This window comes from Podarcis erhardii (assembly GCF_964252035.2).
Source record: "Podarcis erhardii genome assembly, chromosome: 1".
Classification (NCBI taxonomy): Eukaryota; Metazoa; Chordata; class Lepidosauria; order Squamata; family Lacertidae; genus Podarcis; species Podarcis erhardii.
Window position 1 is genome coordinate 47,352,778 of NC_138497.1, and position 12,430 is coordinate 47,365,207.

At 39.3% G+C, this 12,430-nt stretch overlaps 1 protein-coding gene across 1 annotated transcript in view; it reads right to left on the minus strand.

Annotated features, from left to right (window-relative positions):
* The window catches only part of PCNX1 (pecanex 1), an 82,893-nt gene that overhangs the window by 47,189 nt on the left and 23,274 nt on the right, over positions 1 to 12,430 (minus strand). The window contains exons 6-7 of the mRNA XM_081839062.1: positions 10,447 to 12,132; positions 2,216 to 2,348 (exon numbers count right to left, since the gene is read on the minus strand). Coding sequence (XP_081695188.1) covers positions 2,216 to 2,348; positions 10,447 to 12,132 — 1,819 coding nt within the window. The remainder of the gene's footprint in view (positions 1 to 2,215; positions 2,349 to 10,446; positions 12,133 to 12,430) is intronic.

The window sequence follows — 12,430 nt, forward strand, 5'->3', positions numbered from 1 at the left end:
CTACAGTGGCAGATTTAAAGTTGCATAAAGCTATTTCTCACAAATGTATTCCCACACAGTTAGATGCAACATAATACATGTTCTTAGTGGTAATTACACCTCTAGTATGAATACACCTCAAGATGTCTCATGTTAAGACTCTGTTGCTAGAAGAGCAAACAACCATCTTGAGAATTCTCTTTTTTCCATTAAGCACAAATGCAATATGCCTAATTCTACACACTTTAGGGATTAATAATAAAAAAATTATGATTTTCAGTAATGATTTTTACAGGGTTTAAGGAAGTGAAAGTGTAAAGAGAGTTTTTTTAGTATTACCAATACAGAGTTCATTTTTGTGTGCATCAAATGCTCACTAAATTATGATAGTTGAATACCACCCCACTTTACAGCTAAGTATTACTCAGTGTAGACCCACTGAAATTATTTAACATGACTAATTTAGGTCTATTAATTTCAACAGGTCCACTCAGAGTAAAAATTTAACTGAATACTACCCATAGTCAGGCCTGTGAAGTACATGTCTTGAGGCCCAAGGCGTGAGTCTTGTTAGAATTTATAAACAAAAAAGCAGCCAGTCCCTCTTGGGGGTCCCCAACCAGCTTAGCCCTCTGAGGCACGGGGCAAGTTTACCCAGCTCCCACCCCACACTGGCTGCATGGGTCGGCCCGTAGTGTCAAGCTGATTGGTATCATGGATAAATCATTGGCCTACACACTAACACACTACACTACACACTAATTTTACAAGTCTGTCTGCTAGTTCCATTTAAAGAACCAGCACTATCCTGATGACATTGTCTATTATTTACCAGGAAATGTTAAGTAAGACCTTTTAATTGAGTCTTGCCTCATGGAAACAAATAAATGTGAAATAGGTATCGTGTATTTTCTACTCCAAGTACTTTCTACTCCATAAAGGTTCAAAAATTAAGAATCCAGCAGCAACAAGCACAATGGCTGTGGAATATCAAATGCCTTCCTGAAGTTACCCAGTTTAGTTCCTCTCATTGAGAAAACTTCTAAGTGGGTTCAACTTCCTTGAATTCTAACTTTACAAAATATTCATGTCACAAAACAAGGGCCTTGTGCCAACATTTGGTTTAGTGAACATAAAACGTTGCTTTGTTTCAGTCCTCTAAATTGTTTAAAGACAACCTGAGACAAAATAGGTTTGTAAATCTACGGGTGTGGTCCAGTCATAAAGTCAGAGGTCTAAAAGCTTTATGGATGGTGATGCAGACTGTTGTAAAAAACAAACCAACCTGACTGTTATGGTATGTATATACGTTTATATGTTTTGCTTTACTCTGCAATTTAATTCCATAACATTTGTTATACTTTCATTCTGCTTAAAAATCTGATCCAAAGAATTCAAAGTATCTTTCCAGTCCTGTACCAGCACATTTATTTTTTCCTAAAACATCCTTCCTTTGGTATCCAGTAGCACATGGCATTCTTAACTTTTCTTTATGAGCATCAAAATTACAGCAGTTCTTTAGAATCAGGTGTAGACTTTTAAAACAGATAAAAATTGTAATTATCGTTTTTAATCTTTTAAGAGGAATTTGAGATATTTATCCTTTGGTATTTGAGTCTTGATTAAGTAAGTTATTCTGCTTGGATTTGAAGCAGAAATCCTTGTGATCAATCAACCTGAATCAAGGATTTAAAACTGTGAATGGCTTGAGGGCACGTATCACATGTAAATGATTGAATAATTAGATTTGCATCATCCTATTGGTAATGTCCTCAGAAGTTATGCTAATAAGAATAGGAAAGACTTAACCAGTTTTTGGTTTTTTTGCATAAAATTTGAACTCACCTACCTCACAGCTCTCAATAGCTTTCAGATTCAGAAGTAAGCAGACAGATGGATCATTTAATGCAACTCAATGAAACATTGAAAGATTTGACAAACTTAAATGAAAGAGCTAGTTTTTAATGTCAGTTTGTTAGCATTTTAGCTGACCTCAAAATCATTCACTGGCCTACTCATTTTGATGATAATGGGTTGGGGGAGAGAGACATGAACAGTGCAGTGTACACATGCGCAATCCAAAAAGATCACAAATGCATGCCGTAACAGCTCGAAGATATTGGTCGGTTGGGAGAGGAAGGGAAGGCAAAACGAAGCAATTCTGCAACACCATTGGGAGTGGGAAGCAGTGATCAGCTGCATGCATGTTAGATACAGTGGAACACGGATACCATACCTTAGGGGTGAGCCGATGAGCAATGAAGGAGGGGTAGGGTTACTCCCTGCATTGTGACGGCGCCGTACTGCCTGACGCCTAAATGTGCTGCGCTCACGACGAACTGTGACCACCTCCTCACTGGCTTGTGCTGCTGCATCAAGACAGACCAAGTCAAATTGGAGCCCAGTCCAGTTATGTACAGAGCATCTCATGCTTTCCCCCACAAATTAACTTCCTGGCAGCAGAAGGAACAATTGTTCTGATTGTAGAGCTTGCTCACATAGAGTTTAAGTGTGGAATTATCATTTAAAAACAAAACAAAACCCACCAATGTTGTTTTATGTCTGCCTTTTAAAATATAGCTTTATTTTAAATTAATTTTAAATGCAAAAACAATCTATACTTATATATTAAATTGAACCCATGAACTTCTAAAATGCACAATATGCTTTTCTGTATTAGAAAGTTAACAACTCTGAAGGAAGGTGGAAAAAAACAAGCTTAAATCCACCTTGGATTTAGGAACTAAATTTAATTATTCTTTGGACCTCGGCCTTAAGTCCTTTTGAGCACATACAAAAAGTCAAAAGAAAAATCAATTTTACAGTTGTCCCTTAGCCTCCAAGAAAATAAAATTATGCAGTGCAAAAAGCATGTGTGCTGCATTAGCAAGATTTTACAGCATGAAGCACAAACACTCACTCCATTTAGTTCCAAAACAATATGCTTGAATTGTTTTAGCAACCAATTACAAACATACTTGCTCTGGAAATGTACAAATTATAAAATGGATAATTTTTGATCAACGATCTGAATTGTGTCTTTTCTTTTGATGATTTAACTCAATCCATCCTGGTTCCAATACGCTCAAGTATGACACATAAGCTCCAAGGGTCAGAGATTCCCTTCTGTTAAATCCTCCTGAATTTGTTTTGCAGGGAGATCAATCCAGCCTCCTTCCAATGGTGGGATGGATGACAGAAAATAAACTGAGCTTGAATCCTGGCAAGACAAAGGCACTGTGGTTGAGTGGTTCCCATGTCCAAGGAATCAGTCAATTGCCTTCCCTGGATGGAGTTGCACTCCACTGAAAGGAACAAGTATATAGTCTAGGGTTGCTTCTCAATCCAGCTTTGCCACTGGAGGCCCAGGCAGCCTCTGCAGCTAGAAGAGCCTTTTACCATTGGTACAACAGGTATGGATGTTCCTGAATCTGGTAGAGCTTGACCCCAGTAGTTCAGCCATTAGTGACTTCAAGTTGGGATTGCTGCGATGTATTCTATGTGGGGTTTCCCTTGTGATTGATCCAGGAATTCAGAATGCAGCAGCACGGTTGGTGACATGAGTGTGACCCTGCCAGCATATAACACCTCTCCTCAGAGACTTGCATAGGTTACAGATTTGCTACTGGGTCAAGTTCAAGGTGTTACTTTTAGCATATAAAGCTGTTAGCAGCTCAGGACCAGTTTATTTGCAAGATTGCCTTACCCCATATATGCCCACTCAATCACTTCAGTCTGTAGAACTGACACTGTTACAGGTGCCACTTAATATTCATTCCACATTTGTAAGAAACAGATATTTTAGTGCAGTGGCACTGAAATCTCTGTCTAGTGACATCAAGCAGGCAACTTCACTATACTCTTTTCAAAGCCTGCTAAAAACATGTTTGTTTAGGCAAGCCTATCCAGATCTGTAGATGCTGACGTGTTTTGATTTTAGTTTACTGTTGATTTTAATTACATATTTGATATTCTTTAAATGCCTGTTTTTAACTTCGTATTATTGACAATGTTAAACATTCATAAATAAAACCTCTAAGTGGTTTGCAAAAAATCAAGTAAGCAGGCAGTTTACAAAGTTTGTTATCTACTGTTCTATAAACTGACATTTAACCATAACATTACATTAAAATCGGCAAATGAATATCAAAGCATTATGCAAGCAGGAACACACCCAATCCCATTTAACCATACATCACTCTTTTAAAGGAAGCCCATTTTTCTGGATTAAAGCCTGTGGCAAATCAGAGTCTAGGGCAGGGGGTAGGGAAGAGTGCAAAAACAGGACTAGTTCAACTGGTGCTAAATCACGGTTTAACATTGTCTGAAGACACCATCAAGTTCTGCTGCAATCCTATTAATGAGTTCAGTCACCACTCAGTGCTGCAGAGCAGAATCCTCTCTTGTAGCTCATCAGCTTTGAATGGGACTTTATCTGATCAATTCATTAAGCACAGAACTTTTCAAGCACTGCCTATATAAAAGTGAAGCACAGATTTACTGTTAGATCAAGATACAATTCATGTAAAGGCCTGCTGCTATAGTACCTAGCTGTGCCACTGCTTGGACAAAAAAGGAAAATCTACCAGTCATCCAAAGGGATGCAGCGTCATTGTCAGAATAGTGTTGAAGCTTCTCCTAGTTAGGTTGTGCATGTTCACTCTCCCACCTACTTCCACACAACACAGCAAGCTTTCCACATAATTTTCAGAGGAGGAAGTGTATGCACTGTTTTACAAAACAATTGCTTGGTCCTTACATGCCCCCTCCCCCGCAAAATAAAATCATAGATCACATGTGTCTCCATTGACTGACCTGCAAAAATCATGGATTTGGTGCTTTCGAGATCAACTGTGAAGCAAAAACATTGATTCCCTCCCACCCAAGGGATCTCTTCAAAACCACCATCAAATCATAGGTCATAACAGATCTTTTATGATTTGTTGGTGTATTTGTTGTCATCTAATGTAAAATATTCATGAAGATCTGTGCCTTAAATCCTTGTTGCAGTGGTGCTGTCATCTAGAATATTTACTGAGTGTCTACCAGTGTAAGTTCTTTTAATATCTTTGGGGGGACCCCACGTAAAATCATGCAAATTCTAGAGGATACATTTTAGTTCTAATGGAGTTCTATTTTACCCAGACCCCAGGAAAAGGCAGAGTGTGTCTCTGTCTGTCTCCTGGGGGCAGCCAGAAAGGAAGATACTGAGTGTGCCCATGGCCATCTCTCAAAATTGCATGTGCATCTATAGGCCCCGAAAATTTGTGATCCCCTGCCATATTTGTTTTAGCTAATGCTATAATATAATAACTAAACCCTGGTTCTCTGTAACTATATAAAAAAACCCAGATTTCTCTTCAGTTATAATGAATTCTTAAATTCAAGCAAAATTTCTTGTATCTTTCTCCCACAGGTAGAAGAAACTTCCAATTACTCAGTTTTAAGGGAAAGCAACAGGATTTTTAAAAATCATGACAGAACTTACACACTAATGTGTTTTTACAAAAGCTCCAATTAATGGAGGAGCAACAGGATTTTTAAAAACCATGACAGAACTTAAACACTAATGTGTTTTTACAAAAGCTCCAACTAATGGAGGATAAATAGCCAAATTAACTATATAAGGAATTTCACTTCAAGATGTAAAAAAATGTTTTTAAAAAAAATATTGGCAGAGACAACATAGGAACATGATATACTACACAAAGCAGGAATGGGGTATTTGTAAGTCTCTCAGATGATGTTGGATGCCAGTCTCACCAGCCCTAGCCGGTATGGCAAGTGATAAGAGATGACAAGGATTATAGTTCATCTGGAAGATCATAGATTTCCCACACCTGGCATAAAATAGTCTGTATAGGAAGCTGCAAAATAGGATTTTTAATATACCTTTAGGTCATTCTGTTGGTGTTTTCCTCCTCAAGGATGGAATGAACCAGACTAGTTTTAATTCTGCATGATCTTGTTGTATCTTGCATACAAGATACATTCCTTAGATGGAAAACAACAAAGAATTGTGGAATTCTGTACACGACTCCTTAGTGCCAAAGCATGTTTTTTGTGGCGGAGCAATATACAAACAACGTATTCTTGCCCCTCTGTATTATGGAGCCATTATTTCTAAGCATTCCCACTGTACCTGCACAGAACCTTATATGCATTACTGATCAAGCTGTTCTTTGATACAAATCATAATGAATCCAAGGTGGCTATGAAACATTAAGGAAGGAATTACAAGTTCAAACAGTCATTTTAATTATAAGTATCGGCATATTTTCCAGGCAGATACTTAACACATCAACTTGACAAAGCAAATGCATAGCCCAGTTAAAAGCTTTGTAGAGAAGCAGTGACAATCTTGCAGCTTCTGATATATTTATTATCAGTACAATCAAGGCCTCATTTCTATTAGCACAAATGTGTGTTTCAGTAACTCTCTTCCAGGATCAGTACTATCTTCTATAGCCTTTGTCCTAGAAAACTTCTCAAAGTTCTAGATAACAGCGGCTTACAGTTTCCACTTAGATTCTGTACCAAAGCAAAGTATGAGAGATCATTACATCTGCCAGAGAAAAGGGTGTAGCGGTTGTAACAGAGATCCTCTCTAGCCTTCCCATTTAATCTGCTTGTGCACTGCTTTGTTCAGAATCACACTGCAAAATTGTAAGTCTCTGTAAAGTCCTTCTGTCCCTTGAACATGAAAGCACCCTCTATTCTTCTACATGAACTTTAGGCAGAAAACCATCAAAAGAAGTAGCATGTTCAAGGGAAGGTATACATCAAAGTAGCTAACCTCTACATAACAAAAAAGCCAGGTATGTTGGAACAGGATTCACAATTTATGGAAAAGATGAAGCACATGAATGTGGCATTAGGAAAGCAAGTTGTAAACAGTCTAATTCCAGACAGTGAGGCTAGAAAAAAAATGAACACTGAAATACGAGGATTACCTTTGCTCTGTTTAAAGTATGGACATCTATGCAGGGTCACTGAAAGAATAAGTACAGCCCTGGGCAGAGCTCTCATTAAGTCACAAACTGATTTCTATAAACCAGTGGCACCAATAGATGAGATTCCAGTAAGGATGCATAACCATTAAGGATATAGATTCAGGTACCGTAGGTAGCCATGTTGGTCTGACGAAGACGAAATATATATAAAAATTGTCCAGTAGCACCTTAGAGACCAACTAAGTTTGTTCTTGGTATAAGTTTCATGTGCATAAACATGCATAGTTAACACGGAGGGGAGACCTGCTGGAGATCAGGCACTGATGCTGACTTTGAGGAAGTGCTGGCCCCCCCCAAAAGTTATGTGCATGGAAATACAAAACAGCCTGACTTGTGTGTGACTGCAAACGAAACCAGTGCTTAGCACAAGCTCTGACGGAGTTCATGGCCACTTCACTGCTGCCAGATTGTTTTGCTGCTGCGCTGTGCTAAGCTGGGCTCATGGTTTAACTCTCTCCAGACTAACTGTGAACTGTAACCGAGGTTTGTTCTTTGTTTATAGCTTGTGATTTGGGCTGGGAAAACTGAAACACAAGCCTGGGTTCAAATTACACGCTAAGTCAAGCTTAGCATGGCAACAGCAGCAAAATGACCAGGGGTACAGGAATAATCCTTGGTATCCTTTCAAGGCACAAGTGAAGAGAAGCAGAAGCAGAAGCAGCAGAAGCAGAGAGAATTTAAAGCAAGTTTGGCAAAGAGGAAAGCTTAGGAGCCAAAACTTCTTTTCTATGACCCTCAAGATTATACTTCCAACACCCAACTTCTTGCAAGGTTTTTGTCTCCAGCCAACCAGGCCACAGAAGTGCACAGAGCAATAATTTCATCTCACATCTTGACAAAGAATTCCCATGTTAACTGACAACAATATTTTCTAGTTTGCTTTTAGCAGCTATGAGTGGTAGGGTGGTGTATCCAATGTTCATCCAAGTAACCATTATTGATAATCAATATGCCGCTTGATATGTCCATATGAGGATGTATAAATTAATAATTTGTTAATTTACTTCCACAACTAGAATTAACAATGATATCCAATTGATTTCAAAAGGATGTAGGTACACCACAAAGTATATCTGCAGTCTTGATTCTTTCTTGTCCAATTATGAGACTCATCTTTCACAGATTCATAGCGAAGGTCTGACACCATTCCGAAGTTTTAAAACAGGCAATGAAATAGTTCCTCTCTGCTGCATGTAATGCCACTATCTGTAAACTACTCTTCTGTGCCAAGTTAAGTATGTTTAACTGTCAAGAATAAGTACTATTCAAATCCCAATCATTAGTTAGTTATTACCCCTTGTAGGTCAGGAGAGGACAACTTGTGGCTCTAATTTCAAAAGCCTTCTGCAAGCTATCAGGTCAGAACTCGGACAAGACCAATCCATTCCTGCCCCAGCCACTCTCTGGGTAGTCACTTTTACCTCTGGCCCCAGTCACTTCCACCAAGTGGCCTCCAACAAATTAGTCCAGAGAATATGTGGCGCTTCACAGGGAAAAAAAGGTTGCCTAGGTGTTTACAATGGATATCCCAACTTTGTTTCTAGGTTATTGCATCACATTTGCCTGACACAGACATAAAACCACCCAAGTTCTTAACCATGAGTGGGAGCACCCTATGGGCTCCTGCATAACTTGCACACTTCCTTTCTTTTCACTTTTGGAGCTAAAGCTGGTTAGTACCACCTCTGTATCACAGTTAGCTCAGATCAGAGTTTTCAAGCCCATGTCTAATCATGATTAAAAGGGAAGGAGTACACGAGACAGATATTCTAACTGTGGTTAGATTAAGCAGTGTGCCGATCAGAGAAGTGAAGGTTGAACACTTGCTAATCCAAATTCAAGTTAATCTCTTGCTGGCATTAGATGGGAAGCAAGGAATAACCTGCCACAAAGGCATAATAAAGGCAAGAATGCAATCTTAGATGAAAATTAAGCATGCTTGCATCACTGATTCTCACAATGCAATTTTATGCTTATTTTTCATAAACTGTTACAGTTGTTTCATAAGATAAAATAAATTATTCTGCCCAATATGCTGCATTCAGGCTTAACTTTAAACACACTCCTACAAAATACCAAACATCTGCTATTTGGTAAATTAAGCAAAAAGTGAACAGTTCAACAAAAGCATTCATACAGTTTCATTTATACATACCCATGTCTTGCAGGAACGCAATTCAAACAACCAAACAAAAGCCCATGGGATTATTATTAAGCTCACAGGAGATTCCCATGGGCAAGAAGCAGTTTTATAAATCAGCATCTCCATATGTGGACTGCTGCCATTTGTGTGGCTGTTGCTCAAACAGGAACACACTTGATTATGTAAGCTGGCATCTTTAGGTACAATCCTTATGTGAAGGCGCATGTTCATACCCAGGATGACATTATGTGAGTGTCTCCCATAAGCTCCTGATATACATTTGAAGGGTTGCAAGAAAGAGCAAAACAGCCCCTATGCCTACGGACCAGTCCTCAAAGACTGAGACTCCCAAGTATTAAGTTATTTTTTTCAACGTCTATAATAACAATAAAAAGTAAAAGAAAACTTGAGTGGCAAAATCTGAGCCATCGCTTAGCCCAGGACTAGCAAAGACTAAACAAAGGAAAGATATAGCTCACGGCATACTTTAAAGATGAAAAAGCAAGGAAGATAAAAGTTTTTCTCGACTCCAGAACATGTGAGTACAAAGAGCTGATCTCAGTGCCTTCAATGAATGTAAATCCACTTTAGCAAATTGTGTGCACCTTCTTTAGGCCTACTTTAGTATAAGAACTACTCCAATAGGCAATTCAGAAGGTGAAAACAAGCTCAGTTTTACATTTAGTAAACATAAAATGAAAGTGGAAGTTACATCCAACAGTTTGATGGTGATATTAATCCTAGTGCAAATAAGTGCTGTCCTGGATATGAAGACAAAGCTACACCAAGGCCTAATTATATGGTACACACAGGCCACTCTAATAAGGTGTGAAGCCAAATTTTACAGGGAAGGTGATCAGATATATATATATAAAATACCACAATTGTAACTGTATTGCATACTGATTTGTTACTGGATGAGGACTGCAAGTACTTTCAACATTAGGCTATTTTGTTAACAGTAACTAAATTATTTCAGGGAAAGCAAAATTATGGCAAGTAATTATGCTAGTTGAACCATCCTAGAAGGTTGCACATACACATTTTCTTTAAAAGGTATCATCCTTTGAAATAATGTTCGGTTGAGACAACCACGCAACTACTTACAAAAGCGAAAGAACTCTAAATAATACTGACAGGAAGCGATCTTGTAGTATTTCACAACAGAAAATGATCCAAGAGATACAGAGGCTCCATATAAGGCATCAGCTTCATAAACAGAAAGCTGGAGTTCATTACAATGGAAATGGTGCTATTAAGAAAACAAGTGCAATGACTAGCAGTGCTACATCCAGGACTCCGATTACTTACCAACACTTCCCTGCTCCTGCTCCTCCCCTTCAGCAAAAATAGTCTGGTTTGGTAAGCTATTCCTAGAACGAGTGACTGATTCTAGTTGTGAAGCCCTTCCCAACAGAGATAGCTCATCAAGCACCTCTCCCTCTTTGGCATCCAAATCAGATTTAGAAGTTGTTAGTTGTTTTATGGTATCTGGCATCATTAGATTTGGATCGTTCAAGCAGGCTACAGTACTGCTATCCAAGCTTAATACCCTGGTACGACTCTTGGCATTGTTTGCGCTGGAAGTCCGTCGTGTTGAGTGCTTTTTGCCATTTGCCTCAGAGGCCAGGTGGATTTTGTAAGTGTACTCCAAGTCTGTGCCCCTCTCTTTTGCAATATATTTGGTCTTTAGGGCATTGTACTTTCCCTCAGGAGACTGGCACGAATGGGAGGTGGTGCTGGACGAGCTATCACTGCTGAACTGGTGGGCTGACTGCATGCTTGAGGTCCTGCTCAAGTCACTCTGATCACTTGAATCCTCATCATGACAAAAAACTGCACTGTGGGGTTTGGTACCAGAGACACCTCGGAAGGAAATATACTCCTTGTGTCGACTTGTGTCAAAACTACTAGCCCGTTTTTTCCCTGTCCTTCTCCTGCTGGACTTGTGAGCTGAAGCTGTTCGGTGAATTAAGCTACACGATTTGGGCCGTACATCCCCGTCCTTTTGCTTTCCTACCATCTCCTTACAAGTTCTTGAGTCAACCGCAGAAGATTTCTCTTTCTGCTCATCTCTTTTCTCAACCGTTTTCCCAGGAGGCTGGTCTGCTTGTGTCGTCAGTTCATTTGCGTGAGGATTCTTATTTGCTTCTTCTGAAGCAGAGGTACTAAGAGCCCTCTGATTGTGTACCTCCTCTGATGCGTTCAAACTGCCTTGCTCTTGAATGTTACTGCCAACGCTCATCTCTACTGCAGTTCTTTCACTACTAGTCCTTTTGTCAGTAGCAAAACTACAATCATCAGAATCAACAGAGCAGTCCTTTTTCTTGCTGCTTTTCTTCTCCTCTTTAGGTGACTCCTCATGCTCCGACAACACACTTTCTATGTGAGTGGAGCTCGTCTGCTCACTTTTGTAGCTGCTGACAGTACTGATAGTATCACGATCAGTGCCACTACAATAGCTCTCCGTTGAGCCACTACTTCGAGTACTGAGGCTTCTTAGACTATCTATACTTTTGTCCGCTTGTAATGATTTGCTCTTGCAGCTTCTGGCCAGCAGCTGTGGGCTGCTACATTTCAGAATATCATCCAGTTGAAAGACTCCAGAAATGCAGGAGTTCTCAGCTAAGGATTCTTTGGATCCAGATCGAGGCTTGGAAGCTTCTAATTCACTGACAGGATCCAGGCCTCGCCTTTGCTGATAGAGGGGAAAGTCGTTCAGCGAAACATCTGGAAAAGCAACAGCTGAACTAGAAGTCCTGGGCACCCCTCGTGGCCTATGGTCTTTCCTATAGGAGTGCGAATGCAAAGGCACAAGAGAAGCCATTTCAGTGTCACATGCATTGGACATAGATTGATCTACATGGTGGTTGTTAGGGAGGCACACTTTGTCAGTGCTATCCCGTGGCAACTCCTGTGCAGATGATAATGATGGTTGAATGGACACAAAGGAATCAATGGAGACCAGATGGAATGCCTTCCGATCAGCTGCCAAATCTGTTTTAAAAATAAATAAAAGAGAAAGTTGTATAGGCATGTTTGCAAATTAAGCTAGTTGCTTTATGTTTAATAGCTTAAGTTTGGGCAAAGAAAGCAATCAATTTGATTATATTTTTGTAAATTCCTACATGAAACAATTGCTGTTTGCTTGTTCACATTTAAATAATGGTTATAAAATTTTTAAAATATATTCCCTTTTAATCTAACATGTACACATAGCATTTACTCTGGTGTCCACTATTAAATTACGCAGAGACAGGATCACTTTTTGTAAGTTTCCACTACATAAGCAAAT